This window comes from Mauremys reevesii, linkage group 8 (genome assembly GCF_016161935.1).
Source record: "Mauremys reevesii isolate NIE-2019 linkage group 8, ASM1616193v1, whole genome shotgun sequence".
Classification (NCBI taxonomy): Eukaryota; Metazoa; Chordata; order Testudines; family Geoemydidae; genus Mauremys; species Mauremys reevesii.
Window position 1 is genome coordinate 48,341,120 of NC_052630.1, and position 26,748 is coordinate 48,367,867.

A 26,748-nucleotide genomic window follows, 5' to 3' on the forward strand; every position below is an offset into this window, starting at 1 on the left:
TGAAATACCAGGATGTAGGGAGCAGAGGTTGGCAGGCAGCCTTCATAACAGCTTGTCTCTCCTCAGATGCCTTTGACAACGAGCTCATCGTCAAAACGCTCAAAGAGATCATGGAAGGGAAGACAGTCCAGATTCCTGTTTATGACTTTGTTTCCCATTCCAGGTAAGACACTACTCCCACCTTGCTCTGCACCTACTGCTCTGATTCGGGAGCATGGGATGCAGCCCTGCCATCCTCATTTGCGGCACCCTCTCTCCCCTGACACCCCAAGCAATGATCTCTTGAGCAGAAACTAGCAATATGGGCTATTTCTGGAGAAGGCATCTTTATTTTGCCAGCTCTTGTATGCACTGTATATCTCCCAAATGCTTGAGCTGAATAGCCAATGCCAAAAACACCCTAGCTTACAAGGGTTAAAAAGTCAAGCACTCAAATAAAAAAAACACCAGAATGTAGGTTAGCCACTCAACCTAAACTCGGTTATGGTACAATCACGTGCTATTTCCCACAGGATCTCTGCTTCATAAAGTGCTCGGGGAATGCAGCATGGCAAATGGGGCTGTCGTCTGTAGGACACCTGCCTCCTCCACTGGAGAAACTGGAAGGGGTGTCAGGGACCTGTGGGTGGGTTCCTGAGCATGACTGAGTAGTTTGACTCCTGCATGCAGCAGCTGCCTGGGGGAGATAGATGTGCACATGGTGGTGGCAGCAAGGGGGAAGGTCTAGCCTGCTCCCTCCTTTCACCATGTTTTAGGGAAGAGCGTCCATAGCTTTTGGATTCCCTGGTTAAGCTTTGCCATATTGGGATGGGACGGAGTGGGGAAAGCTGGGTCAAGAAGCCACCAGCCCCAACACTCCTCCCATTAGGGCAGCTCTTGTTCTGACATGCCTTTCTCATGCATGGCAGGAAGGAGGAGACGGTGACTGTGTACCCAGCTGATGTGGTCCTCTTCGAGGGCATCCTGGCCTTCTACACCCAGGAGGTCCGGGATCTCTTCCGGATGAAGCTGTTTGTGGACACGGATGCAGACACCCGGCTGTCCCGCAGAGGTGAGGGCGTGTCGCTAGCCAGGTAGAAAGATGCTACCTGGTTTGGGGAGCTTGCTTCTGTGAGACATTGAAGGCAAAGAGATTCTGAAGCAGGATTGGTCTGTTGGATTGATGGAAGCAGGGCCGGCTCCAGGGTTTTTGCCGCCCCAAGCAGCGAAAACAAACAAAAAAAAGTTGCGATCGGCGGCAGCTCCATCGCGCCGCTTTCTTCTTCGGTGGCCGGTCCTTCCTCCTGAGAGGGACCAAGGGACCCGCCACCGAATTGCTGCCAAAGAGCCCAACGTGCCGCCCCTTCCCCTTGGCCACCCCAAGCACCTGCTTGCTGAGCTGGTCCCTGGAGCCGGCCCAGGATGGAAGAGCATCTTCTGTGACTCCTAGCTAGACAGAAATGCAAGGGCACTTGGCCTTCATGATCCAGGGTATTAGATCAACCCCCAGTTGGCATCAGGAAACTCCTGCCCTGTATTCCAAGTGTAGTGGGTTGTGTGGGTTTTATGCTTCCTGAAGCAGCTGGCTTTGGTGAGCATGAGTGACAGGATTCCAGACCAGATGTTCAGTTCTGTTGTGGAAGCTGCTCTGAGAGAGCTGTGCCTAGCTGCAGCAGCCCTACAGATTCCCTTCAGTGCAGACGGCTGGAATGCCAGTTCTCTGCCAGTCATGGGGTGCCAAAAGCAACGGTAGGGCAAAGCTGTTTAGAGACTAGTTCCAAGGCTTGTTGTGTAGGAGAGGGCATGACAGGTGGGGATGGGCTGTGTAAGCTCAGGGAGTGACTATAGGAAGGTAGTCTCTGCAGATACTTTTCTTGCTTTGGGTGGATAAGGGGCTGTCTCTAAGGGCCTGCACTAACAGTCTCTCCTTACAACATGATGGCTAATGCCACTGCATCCTGGAACTCCTCACCTGCCTAGTGCTCATTGGGAGCAGAGGGCTTGGGGGTCACTTCCAAAATTGATTTCCTTGGGTGCAGTGTTTTCTGGGAGCTGAAGGGCTTGCCTGGCAGGATTCCCGTGGCCCGGTCAGCTCTGGCTATGTACGCTGGCCAAGAACTGACCGGGGGGGGGCATGGCATGGCATGGCATGGCAGTTCAGGGTTGGGAATGAGGACACACAGAATTTGAGAGGTGAAGGTCTTATGACACTGAATTGTCTTTTTTAGCTACCTGTAGAACTTGTGGAGTAATAGGCGTATTTAACACTAATGTATATCCCTGGAGTCCTGTTGCCACTTCTATCCCCAGACAACCACTGCCACTCTGATAGTAATGCCTAATGGCAGGAGCTGGCCTGCTGTGGAGGCTGGACTCTGATGGGGCAATGGAAGGACTGGAGTTGAGGGAGGTCATGTGTTTTCCAATTGGGATAAAGCAGGCAGGTCAGTTGGGTGCTCTGGTTTCCAGAGGCTGGCAATATGGTATTGAGGAAACTCCCCTCTTCTCCCCCCCACTCCCGACCCGTGCAGTACCACTGAGAGCCCTGGCAACACCTGAACCTGGCTCCAAGCACATGCAGCACAACATTACATGGGGTTGCAGTACTGGGGGGGGGCTGCTCCCACTGCAGTCAGCCCTCTTTGCTCCTAGCCTCCTGGCTTAGTATCGACAGTCTGGGCTGACTCTGGATGGGTTACATAAGAGCAGCTAGACTCTGTCAGACCAATGATCCATCTAGCCCAGTATCCTGTCTTCCAGCAGTGGCCTGTTTTCAGAGGGAAAGAACAGAACAGGGCAATATTTGACTGATCCATTCCAAGCTTCTGGCAGTCAGAGGCTAAGGACACCCAGAGCATCGTATTACATCCCTAATCATCTTGGCTAATAACCATTGATGGATCATATCCTCCAGGAACTTCTCTAGTTTTTTTTTAACCCAGTATGCTTCACCACATCCCATTGCAATGAGTTCTACAGGTTGACTGTACACTGTTTGAAGATGTACTTCCTTATGATTGTCTAAACCTGCTGCCTGTCGTCATCATCAGGTGACCCCTGGTTCTAGTGTAATGCAAAAGGGTAAATAACACTTCCTTATTCACTTCTTCACACCAGTCATGATTTTATAGACCTCTATAATATCCCCCTTTAGTTGTCTCTTTTCCAAGCTGAACAGTCCCCATCTTTTTAATCTTTCCTCATATGGAAGCTGTTCCATGCCCTTAATCATTTTTGTTGCCTTCTCTGTACCTTTTCCAATACAATACATCTTTTTTTGGGATGGGCATGCAGTATTCAAAGTATAGGCGTACCAGAGATAAATATAGTGTCATTATGATATTTACAGTCTTATCTATCCCTTTGCTCATGGTTCCTAATATTCGGTTAGCTTTTTTGACTGTTGCTGAGTACTAAGTGGATGCTTTCAAAGAACTATCCACAATGACTCCAAGATCTTTCTTGGGTGGTAACAGCTAATTCAGATCCCAATATATTGTATGTATAGTTTGGGATTATGTTTTCCAATGTGCATTTGCTTTTATCAACATTGAGTTTCATCTGCTGTTTTGTTGCCCAGTCTCCCAGTTTTGTGAGATCCCTTTGTAACTCTTCGTAGTCTGCTTTGGGCTTAAATATCTTGAGTAATTTTTGTACTGGTCTGTAAATTTTACCACCTCACTGTTTACCCCTTTTTCCACTTCACTTATGACTATATTGAGTAGCACTGGTCCCAATAGGGATCCCTGGAGGACTCTATTTACCTCTTTCCAGTCTGAAAACTGGCCATGGATTCCTATCATGTAACCAGTTACTGCTCCATGAGAGAACCTCCCCTCTCATCCCATGACTACTTACTTTGCTTAAGAGTCTTTGGTGAGGGACCTTGTCAAAGAGGAGTTGGGATAGTTGCCTCTTCAGAAAGGGATTTCCTTCAAAGTGATTCAGACCAATGACTTAGAGCCGCGGAGGCACAATTCACAACGTGAACCTTATTGTACTAGGACTCTAGTCCCTTGGTATGGTTCCCAGCCCTCTATCTTGGCAATGCTTGATGTAGGGCTGCTGGCCATAGGCTGTGGAAGTGAGCTCTGCTTGAACTGCTCCAGAAGCTGAGCGGGGCTCTTGCACAGCTCATAGTCTTTTTGAAGGTCTTGATTGGAGCAAGAACTGCATGTAGGAAGCAGAAGACTGGCTACCACATGCGCACTCAGCGGAGGCTGGGCATTATAGAGCAAAAAGGGACCATGGGTAGCACCGCTCTGTGGCGGGTGGTGGAGAGGCCTGGTTTAGTGTTAACTATAAAACACAAGTTGCCGTGTTGCAGGATGGCATTGGGGAAATGCAGACAAAGTGGTGCTGCTGTCACACTCGTTGCTTTCTGGCCACCCTGGAAAGAAGGTGGGTGTGTGACAGACAGACAGGACCTGGGCTGAAGACTTGGTGCCGTGTGTTGCATTTTGTAAGAGCTGAGAGCCTGAGCCAGCTGCTGTGGGAGCTGTGTTGCAAATTTAAGGCCTTAAAACCAACTGTTTGTTAGGATGCCTCTTCACGCAGTGCAGGGAGGACTTTGGCACCACAGGGTCTGCAAGAGGTTATGGGATCTCATCTACTGGCAAATGCTGGTCGAGTTTTTTAATCCACCGAAGGGATTTAGAGACACCTTTTTAATGTCTTTAAATCCCCTGTGCTTAGAAGCTTGTGTCAATCATGATTGCCCAGAGGGAATGGAAATTGTGAAAATGCCCACAAACAATATTTTAAATAGTTTTGTCTTAATGGACTACATTTTGTTTGTAAAATTCATTCTGTGCAAACTGTGAAATTGAACACTGTCATTCATGCTGTCACGAGTTTTCTAAAGATGTGCTTTACACAGGGCCCTATGTATGCAGCCTTGGAAATCTCAGCTGAGGTGTCTGAGTATCGGGGGGTGAAAGTAAGTTAAAGGACTTACTGGTATCCTGGAGTCCTGGGCAGGGGGTGTGGCCTTTAAATCGCCCCCGGAACTACCAGCTGCAGAGGCTGCTGGGAGCCCCAGGGGTGATTTAAAGGGCCCAGGGCTCTGGCCACTGCTACCGCAGCAGAGCTCTGGGCCCTTCAAAGCACCTCCCAAGCCCTGCCACAGCTACCCTCGGGCTCATGCAGCGGGGCTTGGGTGGCGATTTAAAGGGCCCAGGGCTCTGGCCGCTTCAGGGAGCCCCGAGCCCTTTAAATTGCCAACCTGGGGAAGCCAGTCCAGTCTGGCACAGTGCTGGCTCTTGCCAGTACGCCATACCAGCTTACTTCCCCTCTGCTGAGTATAGATAAAACTGGACACTAGAGTAGAACTCTATTAAGGGACTCTAGGGAAGGCAAGTGAGTGTCTCTGTAGAATTCCAGAGATGTGTTCATCCTGCATCTGAGATGGGATTTCAGTGCTGGCCGAGAAAGCTGGAGCGGAGATACTCCAGGATGCCTGCCACCGTCAAGCCAACGTTACTGTCTTGTCAGTAGCTAAGATGTCGTCATTACTGATGAACGCTGTTTGTTTGTTTGTTTGTTTAACACCCATCTGTCTCCTCTCTGCCCAGCCTGCTGCTTCCACATGACTCATTCAGGGAGGTCACAGTACAGTCACTGCTGTGGGGGAGGGAGAACTAGCAGGTCACACACACTGTATATGGACCTTGCAAAACGAGTCTCCCTTAACCAGTGGTCATGATATTGGAGATCTAGGATTTGCCATCTGTCCAGTTGCGTCTCCCACCTCTGTAGGTGGCCAGTGTCTTATGTCCCAAGAGAAGGTGAAAATCATCTGTACTTGGCTGACAGTACAGTGCTTTATATAGGATCACTGTAAACCTGCCTGACCACTGTGGCAATCGGCTCATGCCCTGAAGCATGAGATTTGGTTACCTTTGTCTTAGCATGTGATTTCTAGCATTGGTGATCTTACAATTATCCAATCCCTTTTTAAGATCCAGCTATAGTTCTTCCTGGTGCTAGGAACTGAGAAATGTCCCTCACTGCAATGATAGCAACTGAGGAATGATACCACACACACACCCACCCACCACCACCTCAATGAAGAAACTGAGCCAGCTGATTTGGAAAGACCTCTCTGATCGCTGAGGTGGGTGTGTTAGTGGGGCTTCTAGGTCTTGGCTAATGGAGCCCTGGAAGCAAGAAATCATAGGTGATGAACAGACAGCCCCTAAAGATAACGATCATCAAATCAGTGCTCGATTACCCTCTTGCAGCCCTTGCTATAGGTAAAAGTCAGTGACTAGGAACTGTTCATATTCAATCTCTCTCTTCCTCCTCTTCTCCCCCCACCCCACCCATGCTTCTAAAGCCCTGCAATATGGTTGGCTGGAGTCCAGCAGACCCATTGCAAAGCAGCCCCCTCCCTGTTCAAGGGACTGGACTCCTCCCAAAAAAAGGATTGACCACCCAAAAGCTTTCTGTGTGTTACCTTTCATAGGCATTGTGGAAAGCACTAGTCACAGCCTTGTTTCTCTTTCCCTGATCAATGACCAAGCATGTACTTATCTCAACCAGTAATGGGATGTGGGGGGAGATCCAATGACCCGTGTTCCATAGAAAGCCAGAGCTGGTGACTAATGGTCCTTTCTGGCTGTAACCTCTGAACTGCAGAAACTAGGCAGGATGATGTAGTGCAGTGGTTCCCAAACCGGGATTTGTGAAACCCTGGAGGTTCACAAAATGTTACAGGGGGTTCTCGTGGGAGGGGTGGGGGATTCTCTAATGGCGGACAGAGCTGTCCCTAGGGATCCCAGGCACCACAGGGCCAGCAGCCCAGAGCCCTGGGGACTTCCAAGAGCTATGCAGATCAAAGCAAGCATATCTATCACACTGAGGAGATTTAAACTTCAACATTCCTTATAAGAAACTGAAAGGGAGGTGGATTTTTTTTGCTGTTTTTAAAATTAAATAGGCTGCTAGTATTGTTTTTTAAATTATTATGAAGAACAAGTTTAAGCTTTGTGTAACGTGCATTGTCTGCCTGGACTGCTCAAGACCTGAATGCTTGTGCAGGCGGAACTCTGAGTTGGCTTCTTAAATACCTTTATGCTGTTTCACATCTGATACTCCTTGATGAAATCTAAAAGTCTTGTCTTATAACAGGCTTAATCAAAGTGATACAAGCTACGAAAGTGAGATCTTGGAAGAGTGTTGCCGTTTTCATAATGTAATAAAATACTGTGATAAATAATGTGTAATAAGCATGTCATAAAAACCAATTTTATACTTCCAAGATTACTGCTTTTATACTTTATCCTCAGGTAAGGGAGAAAATCCCTGGAAACATTCATTTTTAGGAGGGGGTTCAAGAGACTTGACATTTTAGTGAGAGGGGTTTGCGGGTTGTTAAAGTTTGGGAACCACTGATGTAGTGGGATCTGGCTACTGAGTCGCAGCCCACTCATGTGACATTACTGTAATCGAATGTTACTGTGGGAACCAGAGCCCAGAATCCTGGATTAGCACGGGCTGGAGCAGTAAACTTGGGACTTTGGTTTTTGTAAATTGCATCATGCTCTTTCCGCCAAGAGTGGTTCTGCTGCAAGATCGCAGAACTGGCCAGCTGCTCCAGATACTACTCCTTGACTGACAGGAGACGATCAGCCCCATCACAAAGGAGTCTGTACAGGGACTCTGATGGGTGATGCATCAGGCCTGATCTGATCTTTGCCAGCCCTTCTCATTCTCACATGTATATCAGGCACGATTAACACCCATCCAGAAAGCATCAGCAAAGCATATAGACCACTAGAAATAAAAGAATAGCCATGGTGGCAGGTACAGTAACTCCTCACTTAGTGTAGTTATGTTCCTGAAAAATGCAACTTTAAGTGAAATGATGTTAAAGTAATCCAGTTTTCCCATAAGACTTAATGTAAATGCGGGGGGTTAGGTTCCAAGGAAATTTTTTCTAGGCAGACAAAAAGCATTGTACCGTACTGTGGTGGGGAGGTGCCCCGGCTTACCCCACACAGGCACAGCCCGCTGCAGGCAAGGACACTAGGAAGCACCTTGTACAGCGACAGCTTCCCCCGAGAAGAACAGGTGCCAGCTTTGTTGGGGGATGCTCCAGGCCCACCTCTTCCCACCCCCACTCCACCTCCTCTCCAGAGCACGCCACGTCCCTGCTCTTCCCCCTCCCTCCCAGAAAGTCCTAAGTGCCACCAAACAGCTGTTTGGTGGCAGGGGAAGTGCTGGGAGGGAGTGGGGGGAGGCAGAGCTCTTCCACAGAATCCTACAAGCAGTGGACAGAGCAGGCCGCCAGATGACATTATAAGGGAGCATTGCACAACTTTAAATATGCATGTTCCCTAATGGAGCAGCGACGTAACTTCGAAACAATGTTAAGCGGGAAGACATTAAGTGAGGAGTTACTGTAAAGCCCAATTCCTCAGGGGAGGAGCCTTGTGGAAACGGAACTGGAGCCTCCCCTGTCATCTTGGATGCTCTCCCTACGTATCCTGAGGGTGCCTTACCTATTCAGAGTATCACTGCTGATGCTGTGGTTAAGTCTGAGGATGCTGGACTCCCTGCAGCTGTAACCTGTATGCTGAAGCACCCGGCACGTGGGGCAGAAGAACTGCCACCCAGAAACAGACCCATGATCAGGCTAGTCCAGTATCCTGTCTCAGACAGTGGCCAGTGCCAGTTGTTTCAGAGGAAGGTGCAAGGACCCCACAGTGCGAGTTTAAGGGATAAACTGCCCCGGGAAAGTTTCTTCCTATCCCCTGTTAGCTATGCCCTGAAGCATGAGGATCTGTCTGGCTCTGGGTTTGAGCAATGGTTAATCGACTCAGTTGTGTTAGAAGGGAACTGTAGAAACCCCACCACGCATGGGGCTGTGTGTGACCTTCATACAGGCTTTCTCCCCCTCAGGCCAGGGAGTGCAGTGTGGCACCAGGAAAGCTAAACTCTCCCTCTTCTTGCCCATTTGTTGTGTGCTGCTCAGAAAATCTGTGCTGGGTTTTATGAAGCTTTCTGGAGAGGGAAGAAGTCAGTAGGAGCAGCCTGAAATGGGGCTGGTCTGGTCTCCAGGCCAGGAGCAGACGCCAGGCTTGCCAGTCCCTGTTCCCACCCCAGGATCCCATGGCATGTGAAAGGCGTGTCTTGGAACTGACAGCCAAACACAAGCAGGAAAAGAGATCATCGGAGCTGCTGGGTCAGCTCCAAACTAGTAAAGAGAGACCAGTGCTGCTTTGCCTCCTGACAGCACTCTGGATGTTCGCCGGGCCAGTGACTGGCTTCCTGGGGAGGCTGCTGACAATTGTCACAAAAAGCCAGCTGGCTGGTGCTGCGAGCACCCTGCTCCATGCTGCCCTGGCATGCTGGGGGAGAAGTTCCTTCAAGCTCTTCCTGAAAAGAGCCTGGCACTGTCTGCTCTGTGGGTTTGCCCCAACTTCAGCCATCAGCTGGCTGTACCAGGGCCAGTCCCTCATGTAGAGGGCAAAGCCACTCTACACCAGCGGAGCCCGACTCCTGCATGGGAGGGAGACAGAACCTGCACTGGTGTGAATCTGTTTCTCTTGTCTTCCCTGAGGCGGTTACAGCCGATTGCTGGAGTCAGCAGGAATCTCCAGTGCAGGCAAGGCCCGGCTATCTCACCACCAGGAGAAAGTGGAGACTGTCCTCTCCTGATAGCTACCAGGAGTTTGTGGGGAAGGATGGGATTGGTCCAGAATGAGCCCTGGAACTCCCAAGCATCATGCAACCTTCTCTTATCCCTCACCTCCCACAAGCTGCACTCAGACCAGCCACCCCCCAAAAGGGGCTAGACAAGGATAGCGAGGCAGTGGCTTGTCCATGGTGGGGAAGTGGGGTAGCTTTCACTTCTCCACTCTAGAGACTTTGGTGAGGTCACTTGTCTGGTTTGAGAGCCACCACCCTTGTGTTCCTGCCCCCCAGGTAGAACTATCCGATTTATAATGCGAAAGCTGCTGTGGAACTGTTAGCCTCGGCTTCTGAGTCTCCCTGCCTTGGGGGTCAGTGCAGGATTTAAGGGTATTCACAGATCTGTGTGAGGGGCCTATGACTAGAATAACAGGGGGCTGCAGGTCAGGATTGAGGGGCATCAGCAGAGCTGTGGGGGGACCCCAGTAATGTAGTAACATCTGGGCTATAGGCTAGGACTGGTGCATTGGGCGAACTCTGGAGGCAGGACTGGAATGCTGTGCACTGATGGACCTAGAAGGGGGGGAACATTCACAGCCCCTGCTCCGTGTTGCCTGGCTCAGGCCTGTAATATCAGCCCCCTCTTATCAGCAGCTCTTGCAACAAATGGCATTAAACTGTGAGCAATCTAGCCTGCCTGGGGTGTGGCCTGAAGAGTGCTGGGAAAGGAGCCTGTCTGGGAAACGGGGGCGGGGATGCTTTGGCCCATGCAATTGGCTCCTGACTGCCTTGTTTTTCTCCTCCTAGTGTTACGAGACATCAGTGAGCGAGGCCGGGACCTTGAGCAAATCTTGTCTCAGTACATTACTTTCGTCAAACCAGCCTTTGAGGAATTCTGCTTGCCAGTGAGTGAGGAAAAACAACCACCCCACGAGACGGCTGGGAGCTCCTTGGCTGGGAGCTCTCTTCTCGCTGGGACCTGCGCTACCAGGCAGCAACGTCACTTTGCTCAGGGCAGCGCCAGCCTGGACAGTGTGCATTCTCTCCCTGCAGGCACAGATGGCTGTATGGCAGGGCACATAGTCTGTTGCTCTCAATGGTCACTTCCCTGTGGCTGGAATTTCTGGCTGGATGCAGCAGCAGGGGAAGTCCCTACTTGTGGCTGCAGCTTGTGCATAGCCCCAGTGGCTTACGGGCTGTCATAGGTGTGCTGGGACACACTGATGTTCCCTTCCCCACCCCTGGGAGGCAGCTAGTGCTCATGCCTTCTGAATGGCCCAAATGGAGGGGCAGGGGACCGAGCTCTGTGCTGCAGGTCTTGGCCTGGGGTTCCCACTTCTGGCTGGCTACAAAGCCAAAGAAGAGCTTGCTGGGTGCCAGCTGTGGATTCCTGGAATCAAAGTGTAGTGACTTCAGGTGCTGCCAGTGGAGGTGGAGATGGTTTTGGCTCCCAGGGAAGGCAGAGGGAGAGCGGGGGACCTGGGAGGTGAACACAAGGAGCCCACATTGCTAGTCTGTGTGGTAGCACCTAGAGGGTTGGAACAAAGATCAGGGCCCCCTTGCACTAGGTACTGGCCATGTGCCTAGTAAGAGACAGACCCTGCCCCACAGAGCACATCTAAGCACCACGGGCCAGGAAGGATTTTTATCCCCTTCTTGCACGTGGGGGAAGTGAGACACTGAGATGGCTTGCCCAAGGTCGCAGGTCAGTCAGTGGCAGAGGTGGGAATAGAACCCAGAACTCCTGACTCAGTCAAGTGCCTTAACCATTTGACCACCCTCCTCCTTAATTGTTTCTTTCCTATTCCCAGCACTGCACTTCCTTCTCCTCAAGCCAGGGAGGGAAAAGGTGGGACAGAGCCTTGCTTTGCTCCAGAGAGAGAGATACATTAGTGGGTCCCTTGGGGATGCAAGGCCTGGCTAAGGAGGCTCTGGGATAGTCCAGGGTTGGACCCTCCTTTCCAGCTACCTGCTGTCACACACAGTCATCATTGGCTTCTGGGAGACATGGAGTGGAGCAGACCTGTCATGGGAGCCAACTCTAGCGCCTTCCTTGATAGGGTCAGGGAAGGGTGTAGAGGCCTGGCAGGAAGGGTAGGTAGTCGACTCCAGAAAGCAGGCAAGAAGCTGTATTCTAGCCACCTTGGCACACTCCTCTACTGATCATCAATCCCCAGCAAAAGTGTCACTGCTGCCCTCATCTGCTGATGGTCCTGCAGGGAGAGGAGTGCGCAACAGAGATGGCCGCAACATCTCTTCTCCTCCTGACCTAGTGAATCCTGCCTCTGACTGATCTGCACCCCCTGCCCTAGGCTCATGGCTCAAGGGGCAGCTATTCTACTTGCATGCAGTGCAGAACAGGCAACCTGGTGCTGATCTCCTAACAAGCTCCGGGTCAGACGAGCTGGGAGGGAATCCCCATGACTGGAATCTGACAGATCCATAGCTATGTAGTGTTCTTGTATCCATGTCAGTCCCAGGATCCTAGAAAGACAAGATGGGGGAGGTAATGTCTTTTATTGGATCATTTGATGTTGATATGAGAAACTTTTGAGACACGCAGAGCTCTTCGGGTGTGGGAAAGGTAGGCAGAGTGTCACAACTAAATATCAGAGCGAACAGTTAGGTTAGCTTAAGTAGTTAGTGTACATTTATCTGTTTGCTCTTGTATGCAGCTGTTATGCTCAGAGTACTTTTCCCAGACCTGAAGAACTCTGTGTGGCTCAAACTTGTCTCCCTCACTAGCAGAAGTTGGTCCAATAAACAATATTACTTTCCCCACCTTCTCTTAGGGCTAGTCTACACTTGCAACGCTAAAGTGCTGCTGCGGCAGTGCTTTAACATGGCTTGTGCAGTCATGGCACAGCACTGGGAGAGAGCTCTCCCAGCTTTTTTTTTTAAACCACCTCCCCGAGGGGCGTAGCTCCCAGCGTTGGTGCACTGTCTACACTGGCGCTTTACAGCACTGAAACTTGCTGCACTCGGGGGGGTGTTTTCATGCCCCTGCAGTGCTGTAAAGTGCTAGTGTAGATAAGCATTAAGAGCCAGAGCTAGGCTGTAATGGGCTCTCATAACTGTCATTATCTAAATCCATGAATAATGTAGCAGTTTGTGGGGAGAGGCTATTTCCACAGTCTGGCCACTGCCTCTGGGAGCCCTCAAGGGGTGGCTGTGCAGGGCAGATCCTGCAGCAGCGAGAACTATTAAAGGCTTGGCCCGGTGCTCTGGTTTTGTTGCTGATAGCAGTGCAGTGTGGGTGGCTTCGCTGTGCTCCAGGCTAAATGCCAAGATGGGGATGAAGCTGGCGTTGGCATTGTGGGGAAGGAAGGGGTGAGCCAGCAAAGAGTAGGATGCTGCATCGTTAACCTTCCAGAAGGATAGTGTAAGCAACATTGAAATCCCATCTAAACAAACTAGTTGGCAGCCTCTCCCCACAAACTCCCTGTGCAACTCAGTCTTGTCAACTCCTGTGACCCTTATTGCGAGTCTGGTGATCTTTGGTGGGATGTTTATCTTGAAGCACCAACTTCCAGAATCATGAGTCTCACCTGATCACAACTTTTACTAATGAAACTTTGTCACCTCCATGGTTGTGGAGAAAAGCATGAAAACATACTCGGAATGTAGCCTAAAGCTCAAACAAGAGGGCTAATGAAAAGAAGCCAGAATATGTTTTTAACATCCCAGGGTGGGATGGCTGGTTCATTGGTTTCTGAGGCCTGACTGGGGCTGGCAATGCTAGATTATGGTATGAAATCTTCAGAGGCACAGGAGCAATTAAAATACTTCAAGGCTGGGTCAGTTACACCTCTGGTCTCTCCCACTCTCTTCTCACAGACCAAGAAGTATGCTGACGTGATCATCCCCAGGGGGGCAGATAATGAAGGTGAGTGGTGATTCTCCTTCTTAATGGATGGGGGAGGCTTCATGTGGGGAAACTGATTAATTGGGGCCATGACTGCTGTTTGGCATGTGGACGTCAATGACTCCTGCAGGGCTGGGGTTAGATGGGAGCCAGTGTGGCTCCTAGCGAGGTGTTGAGTCCCATATTTGGCTTTCAAGGTCAGTTACGGTCTGCAGACTTGGTTGGAGGAGGTGCTCTCCCATGGGAAACTCCTAGGTACTCCCTGTCGCTGCATGGGTGGGCTGGCAGGCTGCAGCTTACTGTGTGAGTACAAGAGGCAGTAACTCAGAGTAGGGCGTATCCTGCAGCGTGAACTCCTTCTGGAGTAAGACGTTAAGGCAAAGGTGGCTTAGTATGTCTAAAGTACATATACTCGGATAGTCCCAGTAGAGAGGCAAAGCCAGCTCCTCAGCTGCTGTGAATCAGTGTCACTTCACTGACTTGTGTGGCTAGAACGAGGCGCCGCCTGCATGTGGGAAGCTATCACTCAATGACTTGGCTGGCGTCGCTATTCCTTGCAGTGCTGACAGCCTGGCACTCCCGGGCGTGTGCCCCACTGCATTGCAAAGGGAGCTGAGAGTGGCCACCTTTCTGTAGCTTGGGACTTGTTTACACTATACAATCCTAACCCCAGCTCTGTTTCCCCCACACCCAGTGGCCATAAACCTGATCGTGCAGCACATCCAGGACATTCTGAACGGAGGACACAGCAAACGCCAGATCAACAGCTGTCTGAATGGCTACACCGCTCCATGCCAGAGGCAGCCTTCTGAGTCAAGTAGTCGGCCACACTGACCCCAGACGTTGGGGTGAGGTTGGGGGTGGATGGTGGTTAGGCTCTGCTGCAGCTGATCTGTCCGTACTGTGTCCAATCACATCCCCACCTCGATATTTAAGAAACCAGATGGAGACACATGCCTTTAATTTTGTATCTTGGAAATGAGAGAGGCGCATCTGGATTCCCAGATGCCGCTGGAGATGCCTACTGCTGGCTTCGCTCAGTAACCATTCCAGCATGGAACCAGCTATCAATAAAGAATCGCTCTATTTTTGTGTAAAAAGAACAATGTAAAACTACTTGCCATAAGGTATTTGCCAGGCTTGGTATTGCTGAGGGCAGCTGGGACGGGGGTGGAGGGGGACACATGGGTGCTTCTGGCATGGGGAACTGGTGTGTCTGTGGGGGGGGGGGGGCGGAGAACCTGCACCAAAGGCTTCAAACTAGGTGACCAAGTGGCTTAGGAGCCAGAAGCAGCCACCCCATGGCTGCGGGGTGGGTGGAGGCTTGGTGTGCATACTGTGATGCTTTTGCTGCTGGCCTGTATGGCTTGTCACACAGCTGCTGTGCTTGTTCTGCAGGAGGGTGCTGGGTTTGGTTGGTGGGGAGGGTGGAGTAGGGGAGAACAATGGCTGAAACCTCGGCTGCTCTTTCCTACTCTGCTTTCCCTCCCCCATCCCTGCTAGCTGCCTTCCTTGCCAAGGCTCCCCAGTGCTCCTGCCTGAGTCACTCAGCGCTGCCCCTGTCCCACAGCTGACTTCCTGCTGGCTGTGGTTTTGGGGCTGGAGTGATTCATCACACAAAGAACTGGCATGGTGGGGGAGGGGTTTGAAAGGATGAAATTCTGGGCTTGGCTATTAACAGCTGCTGGCCTGTCAGACTCCTGCCACAGGGCTGGGTGTCAGGAGCACCTCACCCCTGCCTGGCTAAAAGTGTCTGGGGGCTCTCCCCAGCTTCCTGGAAGGTGGGTAGAGGGGAGGCCTGGGGCCATGGGTGGAGCAATATGATAGACATGCATGTGCTCTAGCACAACCCGTTGGCCAGCTGCTGAAATAGCAAGAGCGCCAGGTGAGAGCTTGGCGGGGGCAGAGAATGTGCATACTGTCTGAAGGGGCCTTGCTCCTCCCTGAGCGGGCTTTGAGCTGAAGCTGCTCCCAGCATCCCTGAGGCTGCTCCCCAGCTGGTCTGCGGGGAGAAGAGAGGGCAGTTGGGTTAGAAGCTACAGAGCAGCCCCTCCCAGTAAGCCCTGCAGAGTAATGCTATGCCAGGGCACTGCAGCATTGGTACGGGGGGCGTGTCCCATGCCCAGCTGGCTGTGGAGAGCCTAGCGCTGCTGGCACTCTGGGGCCACCCTAGAGCAAGCCCCTCTGAGACTGGAACCTCTGCCCCTAGAGAAGCCTGGCCCCATGCCCAGTTTCTACTTGAAGCTTCCACGGCAAACCGCTGAGTGCCTTGGCTGGGATTTAGGCCAGAGGAGCAGATTGTCTCCACACTCTCCCTGCTACCTGCTTTCTTTGCCAGCTGGTGGGATCTTCTCCCCGCTGGTGCTGGGCAAAGCAACCTCTTTTCAGGGCCCTTGAATTAGCTTTGGGCTTGCTGTTCGCTCAGAGCCCCCTGGGCACATGCCCTCTTTCCCCATTACTAGAGAAGCAAAGGCTTGAGCAGTCACCACTATTGGGAGTACGGTAGAGGGCAGGTCCTGAGAGGCCATCCTGATTGGGCTGAGATGTTAGCCCTCCAAATTACTTCAGAATTGGCTTGGTTAAGGATCTGAGCTAGATTGGACCCGGAGAGAGTTCTCTGCTCCCTGAGACGGTGCTAAACCCACATGTGCCTGTGTTCAGACCCCAGCCTGCCAGTATTGCCTTGAGAGAGAGAGAGAGTATCCCGAAGCACTTGCTCTTTTCACAGAGCTCTGCGGAGACCAAAGCCATTACAGTTCATTCCGAGGGGCAGGTGGCCATGCTGGCTGTAAGTGACTGTGCATGATGTGGCACAGACCATGGGACTTCAATTTAATGCCAGTGCTGCAGCTGTCAGGCACAGCTGTACTTGAGGGGCTATCACTGTGGTGCTAGAGACCCCCCCCCCCAAGAGCCTCCATTGGGGGGAATTGGGAGCAAAGGGATGGCTCTTTATGGGGAAGGAGCAGCACTGGAAAGGGTCTCTTCTGCTCATCTTGGGTTCCCTTAAGAACAGAGGAATTCCCCCAGTGCTAACCTTGTCATGTCCCATTGAGCTCTGTGCCGTGGCCTCTGCCCTCAAGCCTGCTGGCGCTTTGCTCTCCTTTTCCCTGAGCGGCTCCCCGCATGGGACTGGGTGGCTTCCCTGGGGACTCAGTGTCTTTGTGAGCTGTGTTCAGTACCAGGCTCCTGTGCTTTGGGGTGAGCCTTCAAAGCTCAGGCTTGTTCTTGCCCCCCTGTGGACATCTAGAGTCCTGCAAGGCTGCTGCCTGTCCTGTTCTTGGGCTAACTAATGAGGAATAACTTAAAGGCCTGGCTTCTTAGAGAAAAGAGAAGCTTATTATTCACCTTCTGCTGGCTCTTCTCCCATCTCTGTTCAGCTGGAGGAGAGGGAAGTTGTGGTGTGTGTGATAGGCTCTCTGAGACCACAAGGGGGCAAGGAAGGGAATAGATGCCCCAAGTCAGCACTGCCAGGGGAAAACCATTCCCTCTCTTCCTCTCCTATTGTGGGATGGGAAGCCCTTCTCCCCTCCACCCTGTCCAGAAACCCCTCCAACAAACTCCTGAGGCATCTCAGTCTCCCTACTCCTGAGACCCAGTGATGCCTGGGTTGTCCCAGGAGGGCCAGAGGCCAGCCCTTAGCTTAGTGTCTGGAGCCCTACAGAGGGGAGGTGGTTTCCAGGGGCTGGAGGCTCAGCCTGGGTGGGGTGGCTTTCAAGACTGATGTACTGTTCTGCCCTTCCCTGTAAATAAAGATGAAATAACTGGATACTGGTGCTTCTTGTCTTCTCTCTTAAGGTGATTGCCAGCTGGGTGGCCCAGGCTTGGGCTTGCACGGCCTCTCCCGGCTTTCTGCTCTGTAGGGGAGAGCCTGCCCCTATGTCCTTGGAGCTAAATCCCATCTGAAGGGGCTGTTCTGTCTAAACTCTCATGCTGAAAAATCATGGCTGTGGATTGACAGCTGGCTGACTACCCAGGCAGCACTCCCTGCTGACTCACTAGAGGAGGGTGTCATCCACCCAGCCTGGAGGGTGGATTTAATCAGCAGCTGTGAAGAATCCTGCAGAATCAAAGCTTTTGGGCTTTTCTACACTGGCAATTTGCAGCGCTGCAACTTTCTTGCTATGGGGTGTGAAAAAACACTCCCCTGAGTGCAGCAAGTTTCAGCGCTGTAAAGTGCCAGTGTAGACCGTGCCCCAGTACTGGGAGCTACGCTGCCTGTAGAGGTGGGCTTGTGTGGTGTGTTTTGAGGGCTGGGAGAGCGCCGTGACCACACAAGGCACATTAAACCACTGCCGGGGCAGCGCTTTAGCATTGCCAATGTAGACTAGCCCTTTGGGGGGGGGGGGGGGGTTTACAGCCAGAGAGAACCTTCCAGGTGCAACTCTGTCCTAGTCCAGCAACTCAGCAAATTGGAGAATGGTCTGCAGCCGTAGCCTAACAATGGCACTTTAAAGAGCAGATTTCCCACATGGTTTAGGGGTCCAATCGTGAATCTTACTTGCGCACACCACTGCAGCTTGTGCAATAGCGGTAGGCCCAAAAGTATGCTCCCTAACTCAAAGTCCTATGGCCTGTGTTATGCAGGAGTTCAGACTAGATGACCCCAGTACCCTGCTGGCCTTGGAAGTTATGTAATACTGCTCACTGCATGATGCTTTAGTAATTAAAAAATTAAGTCCCTGTGTATTGTAAGGCCATTTTGCCTTGGCTTCTTGGGCTATGTGGATTGGCTCTCTGTATTCCTGGCCTGTATTTTAATGCACTTTCACAACCTCCACATGGTGAGATTAAACTCTCCTGCCCTGGCCTTCCTCTCCAGGCAGGGATTTCCCTAGTTCCCTCCTGTGTGTGGGGGGGGGAAGTACCCCCCAATTTCTCCAAACCCCTCCCCCAGTTACATGCATTGTTGCTATTAATTGTTGGTTTGAAATTTGAGTTGAAATTGAAACATCAATACACACTTGAAAAGCATATACAGTATATGAGAAAATACTTGTACCTGGGAAAGCATAATGGGTTTGAAAAGTATGAACAAAGACTAGCTTCCTCATACAGCTGTTGTTTATGACAATGTCGATGCATTTGTTAGGCTACATTGGCCTACCTAATAATTTCAAATTATTTACAGGCGAGTCTCATTTTATGCTGGAGTTATGTTCCACTGTCAGCTCATAAAGCAAAAAACACACACAGTCAAAATTACATTGAGTGTAAGGGCAGGCGGAATCGCCCACACTGCACGAACAGTATTTAAATTGTTCTTTTTTTGTGTGTGTGTGTTTTTTGCCAATTGCACAAAGCTGAATTCATGCATGTTAAATGCACGTAAAATGAGACTCGTCTGAATGAGCTCTCCCCTGACAGCTAATGATGAGCCAGTGGTGAGTGGAAAGGCTTCAGGACCAGACTGTATTTACATGAACACCTACTCTGCCTAGTTATCTAGCAGACTGAGCTGTGCTACCCAAGTGATCAATTTTGGCTGGTGTTGAGTTACAAATCACTTAAGTATTTTATGTGAGGGTCATGAAATGTTCTTATTGTATGAGTAAAGGGCAGCAGAACTGTGCTTAGCCTGACTGAATGAGGGGGTCTCCCTCAGTGTTTAATTTGTGCCAGGGCTTGCAGGTCTGAGCCTCAGCACCTCTAGGCTTGGCAGTTCATAGCCCCAGCACCTCTGGGCTTTTCACATCAGTTATGAAAGTAACTAACTTGTTTGAGCCCTGGCACCACTTTCATTACAAATTAAGCACTGGTCACCCTCACTGAACTGCACTCACTAAGTAGGAGGTTTGGATGCCATCTCCTAGTGAAGAGAGGTGGGGTGGGGCACAGGTGTTTTGCTTGGTGGTGTGGGCTCTGCCTAAGAGTCACAGACACTATTTGACCTGCCCCTCTCTCCTGTTTAGAGAGAGCTGATTAGGATTCATAGAAAGTCTTTTGATCTGTTAAGTGGCCATGAGAGCTGAAATCAGTGATAATCAGGTCTAAGTGGTTAGACCTGCTGCAGGACAGCATTGCTGTGGAAGAGACAACCCAGCCTGCACTAGCAGTGAGGTTCCCCCACTGAGAGCTGAAATCCCTGAGAGCTGGGTGGAACCTCAAGAGACTGACTCGCAGAGGTCACAGTGGCAGGTGACAGCAGAAGGTGACAGTGCAGGGCCATTGGGGACGGAGCAATAGAGTGAACGGTGGCATGACAAACATCAGTGGCTAGAGCATTGGACTATGTTGCATTTGGAAGTACAGTAACTGCTTTTGAGTTTTCTGAACTGCAATGGATGCATTATCCAGTAGATGGCATCAGTGCAGCAATGCTGTTTCTTAATCTAGCTTTAGCTAAAAGTAAGAGGTGCTGTTTCCAAATGTATATTGCTTCCTTTCCCTCTTAGGGATTTCTACCACACCTGCCTGGTTTTGTCCTCTTTTATTTAATAAATTCATGTTATGACACGATCAGTCTCAAACAATTATTTTGAGTACTTTCAGGTTTAGAGGGATTGGATTAATCAGTTTGTCCACTTAAATTACCTCTTTATAAACTCATATTCTAGAAGAGACAGTATTATTTTGGCTTTGGTAGATGCAGTGTTCCACTTTTACAGAGATTTGCAAGAACCTGCCATGTGCACTAGAATAGAAACTTGGATGGGGTGGGGGGAGATAAAGAAGTAATCATAGGGACCTCAGGAGGTCATCTAGTCCAACCCCCTGCTCAAAGCAGGACTAGTCCCCAGATGGATTTTTACCCCAGTTCCCTAAATGGCCCCCTTAAGGACTGAACTCACAACCCTGGGTTTAGCAGGCCAATGCTCAAACCACTGAGCTATCCCTCCCCCCAAATTTGCAGATGACACACAAATTGGGGGAGTGGGTAAATAATGGAGAGGACAGGTCACTAACACAGCATTCTAGATTACTTTGTAAACTGGGGACAAGCAAGCAATATGCATTTTAATACAGCTAAATGTAAATGCGTACAGCTAGGAACAAAGAATGTAGGCCATACTTACAGGATGGGGGATTCTATCCTAGGAAACAGAGATTGTGAAAAAGATTTGGATGGGGGTGGTGGTGGTGGATAATCAGCTGAACATGAGTTTCCAGTGCAATGCTGTGACCAAAAAGCCTAATGCAATCCTTGAATGCATCAATGGGAATACTGAGGAGGAGAAGAGAGGTTATTTTACCTCTGTATTTGGCACGGGTGTGACCGCTGCCGAAATACCATGGCCAGTTCTGGTGCCCAGAGTTCAAGAAGAAAGTTGACAATATGGAGAGGGTCAGAGAAGAGCCATGAGAATGATCAAAGGATTAGAAAACATGCCTTGTAGTGATGGACTCCAGGAGCTCAATCTATTTCACTTAACAAAGCAAAGGTTAAGGAGTGACTTGGTCACAGCCTATAAAAGCCTACGTCAGGAACAAATATTTAATGTCTTTTAAATCTAGCAGAGCGAGGTCAAACGTGATCCAATGGGTGGAAGTTGCCACTGAACAAATTCTGACTGGAAATAAAGTGCAAATGTTTTAACAGTGAGAGTAATTAATCATTGGAACAATTTACCAAGACTTTGTGATGGGGGCGGCAGGGTTTGGACAGCTCGGGTCATTTCCTTTTGCAACGAAGGACAACTATGGGCCAGAGTTTCAGTGGAGACTTCAATGGAGCTATGCTGATTTATGCAGCTGAGGATCAGGCTCTACGTACCAGGCCAAGGGAAATGGACTGTTTAGCTTTGAGAAGCAATACAATACTTTCTCTTCTATTGATTCTGTTTTCATTAGACAAGCAAGTGAAATAGCCTTTCCTAACATTCAGAGATTGTTTACCTGTCTATCAAGCTGTTCCAGACCTGGAGGAGTGCTTGATAATCAGAGTGAGAAGAGCTTGACTTGTTTCCAAGTGTGCCTGTGTTAATGCACTGGGCAGTGTTTGCTACTGGTCCCCCTCTGCAACTGCTACACAGCAGAGAGGAGTCTAGTACAGCACTCATAGGGAGAGACTGGCACTGTAACAGCTCATGCCCTTAACCCTGTTTCAGGCCCCAGGGTCAGCCAAGCTGTAGCCCCTTCCCTTGGAGAGGCGTCCATTTGGACACAATAGAGTTGTTTAATCTGTTAACCCAAGAGATGAAGATCAGCTCAAAGGATGGTACGCATAGCATAAAAAGGGGGGAGAGGAAAGCTATAGATGAGCTGTTTGTAATGGCAACCAGAACAGGGGTCTTGTTTTCCAGTTTTCTACTGGTAGAGCTCCCCTGATTACCAGAGAAATAGAGCATTAGGAATCAAATCAAAGCATGTTTAGTAGGGAGTGCTCTCAGAGCAATTATTGACCCCATCAATAATAACAGGACATCACAATTAATGGCCAAGCTGTAGAGGCAGTACATCAATGTAATTCTCTGGGCTCATACATACCCCATCATGGAGGCTGCTTCAAAGAAATCAGAAGAAGCCTGCAGATGGCTCACTCAGACATGGCTTCCCTCATGAAAGCGTGGGAAAACCATGCTATCTCAAAATGTTCCAAGGTTCGACTGATAAAAAGCTTCATTTTTTTTCCATAGCAACTTATGGCAGCGAATCTTTGGAAACTAAAGCTGTAACCAAGGAGATAACTGATGCCTTTGAGCTGTGGTGCTGGCTCCTACAATCTATTCAGTATCTCCTACGGGGAAAAGGTGATGAATGCTTATGTTAGAAATATAATTGGAGAGAAGTAGCCCCTGCTGTCGGAAATCAACAAGCGCAAACTTATGTACTTTGGTCACATCAGGCATACAGAGGGAAATAGCATTGAGAAGGCTATGGAGGAAGGAATGGTGGCAGGTCATTGTAGTAGGGGATGACCACTGAGGAGATGGTAGATGGTGTGCAGCATATCACTGAGCAGCTAGCTGCCAAGCATGCAAAATTAGCAATGGCTCAAGAAGGCATCCAAAAAATTTTTTTGCTATGATGTCACCTGTATTCAGACATGAGTGAATGGATGTGCTCTTAGAGGTGGATGAGCTAGCTACAGGGAGAGATCCCAGGATTTACACACATGAGTCTGTGCTGCCTGAGCTAAGGGGCCAGTGCCATTGGGCACTGCCACCTAAGGCATCAAACCTCAGGTCACTGATTGCAGTGGGAGTCCTAAATACCTGTGAGAATCTGGGCCCAAGTTATTCTGGAGAGAAATGTAAAGGGGCCATCCTTCTGGCCTTGCACACGAGGGTTGGTTTGGGACCCCTAATGTCCTATTAGAGCAGTAGTTCTCAAACTTTTGTACTGGTGACACCTTTCACATAACAAGCCTCTGAGTGTGACCCCTCGCTTATAAATTAAAAACACCTTTCTATATATCTAACATTACTATATATGCTGGAGGCAAAGCAGGATTTGGGGTGGAGGCCAACAGCTCACAACTCCCTGAGGGGTCCTGACCCCCAGTTTGAGAACCCCTGTATTAGAGTCTCACCTTGATAATGTCCACTAATGAAGCCAACTTGGTGCCTGGCTTTCCGTGGGAAGTAATTTGCACATTAAGCAAGAGGAATGTCCTCCAAAATTGAACACCACCCGATGTGTCACAAGATGTGTCACAACCATTGCCCAGGTAGGATGTGTGTCACACACAAGCAGAACCATCCCCTGAGACTGAAACACACACTGCTTTTTTCTCTCATTGATAGGAACTTGTAAATCCCCCACAAGCTGTTGCCTCAGTGTTCAAAGATATCTTTTTCCCAACCAATCTGAGGGCCTATCACGTATTGAAACCAGCAGAACTGGCTTTCATCTTCATACAGGATGTATTATTTTAGGTGTGTGCTACTACAATGAATTGGTAAGTCACACAGCTCAAGTCAGCATGAAACACACCCACCTTTATTTTTCTCACCAACACAAAAGTTCATCAGGAACTGAACTTATGTTCTGTGCCCAAAGCACAGCCCCACCCAATCAAGCCAGCTGCGGGGTTAGTTTTTGTTTCTCTGGGAAAGGAATGTGTAAATTAGCATTAACTATTTTTTTATTTATTTATGGTGGGTTTGTTGTCAGCAATGTGAAGGGACCTCAGATTTCACACCATTGTGATGCATGGCTTCTGTTGGATTTACATCCAGGGCTTCTGAAATCTTAAATTACAGTCATTTCACTAAGGCCTGGTCTACACTAAGAAGGGGGGTCGAACTAGGGTACGCAAATTCAGCTACGTGAATAGCGTAGCTGAATTCGAAGTACCCTAGTTCGACCTACTCACCCGTCCAGACGCGGCGGGGTCGAACTCCGCGGCTCCCCCGTCGACTCCGCCACCGCCGTTTGCAGTGGTGGAGTACCAGAGTCGACCGCAGCGCTTCCGGAGTTCAAACTATCGCGTCTAGATCAGACGCGATAGTTCGAACTCCGAGAAGTCGAACTCACCGCATCGACCCAGAAGGTAAGTGTAAACCTACCCTAAGAAGCCAGTCTAGTTTGCTTGTCTCTCAGGGAAAGGAATTAGTAAAGTTGGTTTAAGGAACTACCTCAACTCTGCTTCCACCACCACTGGCAGTCCCAACTGTAGCCAGGGTCGGTGTAACCACTAGGTGAACTAGGCGGCTGCCTAGGGCGCCAAGATTTGAGGGTACCAAAAAGCAGTGCCCCCCAATATTTTTATACTATTGCTCCCGGCAGGGGGATGGGTCGCTCGCAGCCACGTTAGCACCTACCTCTACGGGTGTCCTCCGCAACTGCGGGCCCCGCCGCCGCCTCCCTCCGCTCCGCCCCACATCTCTGCCCACTCGCGCCTCCCCCCCGCCACCAGCCCAGAGCTGCCTACTCCCCGAGCCCTCGGGCTTCTGCATTGCTCCCTAGCCTGCTCCCTCGGGCTCTGGCAGTCCCGGACAGGGCCAGTGCAAGAATGTTTCACACCCTAAGCAAAACTTCCACCTTGCGCCCTCCCCTGAGGTGCCCCCTCCCCACGGCAGCTCCCCACCCTCTGCCCTGAGGCACCCCCCTGCCCCAGCTCCATGCACGAGCACCCTGAGCACGCCGTCGCTGTTTCACTTCTCCCACCTCCCAGGCTTGCGGTGCCAATCAGCTTAGGCGCCGCAAGCCTGGGAGGTGGGAGAAGTGAAACAGCCACGACATGCTCAGGGAGGAGGCGGGGCAGGGGTGAGCTGGGGCGGGGAGTTCCCCTGCGTGCCGCCCCCACCCTTACTTGCTGCAGGTGGCCCTCCCCGCGCGCCCCTGCCCCAGCTCCCTCCACTTAAATGCCAGCGGCGACTGGGCCGCGGTCACTGCCGAAAAAAATGGTGCCCCCCAAATCCTAGTGCCCTAGGCGACCGCCTAGGTCGCCTAAATGGTTGCACCGGCCCTGGTCCCGGACCCCATGCCACTGCAGCGGCTGCTGCCCAAGGGCTGCCGGCTGCAGATCAGAGCGGGTGACATCAGCCTGCCTGCAGCTGGCCCTGTTGACACAATGCAGCAGTGGGAGCGGGGGCTGGGGTGGGAGAAAGGAAGAGGAGACTGTACCCACTGGTCCACCTGTGGGGGTGGATCATGGCCTTGCCAGAAGATACAGGGTTAAAGAGCTGCAAAAGTGTAACCGTCCTCAGCACATGCCACCTTCCAAGGCTTCATCCCCCTTCATCCCTGCAACCCTGTGGAGCAGGTAAATAGAGCCCCATTTTGGGGAAACTGAGGCAGAGAACAGGGACATGACTTGCCCAAGGTCACCTGGGGAGTCATTGTCGGAGTCCTGCTTTGAACACAGGAGAGTGAGGCTCCTAGTTCTGCGCTGGCTCAGACCATTCGACCAGAGGCCTTCAAGCCCTGAGCGCTGCACCTGCCCACACAAGGCATTAATCTGAGATTCAGAGGTAGCACTCTGCAAGTTTTCAGTGAGGAAACATGGCTGCCTCGAGCCCTTATGGCTACAAGGAAAATCTTCCAAAGGTGATGGGCGTCTAGCTGACACAGTTCGGTCTGCCTGAGTCTGCAGCCAGCCTGGGACAACAGCTCTAGGAAATGCGTCAGTAACTGTTAATCTGGCTCTGACGGTGTCATAATTAGACTTTTCATGTAACATGGGTGACCAGTTGCGTGGTGCACAACCACTGCAAGTGTGCGAGCAACTTAGGTTAAGTGCAGCTGAACCCTGGGCAAGCTGCAGCACCCAAGAGATTTTTGTTCTCCCACTGAATGACAGCAGATGCACCAGTAACTTTACTAGGTAGAAGTTTAGTGACCACAGTAGGGTCATATCCTCCTCATTCCCAGCATTGGGCCAACTGCCCCTCATCATTCTCCTGATTGCGTGTATTGTTAGTGATGGGAGATCTGCTGTGGATTGAGGGGTGTATATGGACCTGCCTTTGCAGGCTCAGTCCTGGCCCAGCATTCAAAACAAATTGCCCTGTGTTTCAGAAGTACTGAGAACCTTGGAGTTCCCACAGACATCGGGGGAACCGCAGGTGCTCAGCATCTCTGAAAATCAGGCCCAGAATGACACTGATGCCTCTGTCCTGGGCCAGAGCTCTCTGAGTAAGGGGCTTCAGCAGTGATTGGCATGGGGCAGAGTAAAGCAACCAGGAGGGTCATGACGGAGGCTGGAACTCTGTTCTCACCTCACACCTGTAGGGAAGACAGGCCTTCAGACACCCCCCCGCCAGCATTGCACTTTCCAGCCCAGGAGCAAGGAACCATTTCACACCTTGGCGCTGAGGGGACCTGAAGCCCAGAACAGCAAAGTAACTTCCCTGAAGTCATCCAGTGAGTTGGTGCCAGGGTGGAGAACAGACGCCAGATCCTGACTCCCAGCTCTGTGCTCTGATCCCCCCAAACAGCCCTTTCCAGATTCAGGTGGGGGAGGGGGCAGGAGGGATTCTAGCCACGTGCAGGAGACCCAAGGCCATTTATTTTCATTAAATAAGTAGACTAAATAATGAAATTAATAAATTTTCAAGGCGAACGTGTATTAATTCTAATGAACAATGCCACATTATGCAGTATTCATGTTTGAAAGTTTATAATAAGTGATGCTCTGGGGGGAGGGGAGGCGGGGGGCGCAAGGTGGAAGTTTTGCCTAGGGTGCAAAATATCCTTGCACCGGCCCTGAATGTACCACCATACACTTCCCTGGCAGGCTCTGCTACCATACATGCCCTGCCCATTCACACACCAGCAGAAGCAGCTGCAGTTGGAGGATCAACACCATGTTAATAAAAACCTGATGAGGGGCATGAGCAAGTTAGAAATAGCCTGTGAAGGTAAAAGTTAGACCCCAAGGT

General features: G+C 50.6%; 1 protein-coding gene across 1 annotated transcript in view; it reads left to right on the forward strand.

Moving 5' to 3' along the window:
• The window catches only part of UCK2 (uridine-cytidine kinase 2), a 40,647-nt gene extending 26,064 nt beyond the window's left edge, over nt 1-14,583 (forward strand). The window contains exons 3-7 of the mRNA XM_039485097.1: nt 67-163; nt 909-1,051; nt 10,423-10,520; nt 13,453-13,501; nt 14,175-14,583. Of these exons, the coding sequence (XP_039341031.1) occupies nt 67-163; nt 909-1,051; nt 10,423-10,520; nt 13,453-13,501; nt 14,175-14,314 (527 nt within the window). The 3' untranslated portion in view covers nt 14,315-14,583. The remainder of the gene's footprint in view (nt 1-66; nt 164-908; nt 1,052-10,422; nt 10,521-13,452; nt 13,502-14,174) is intronic.
• Nucleotides 14,584-26,748: the final 12,165 nt, after the last annotated feature.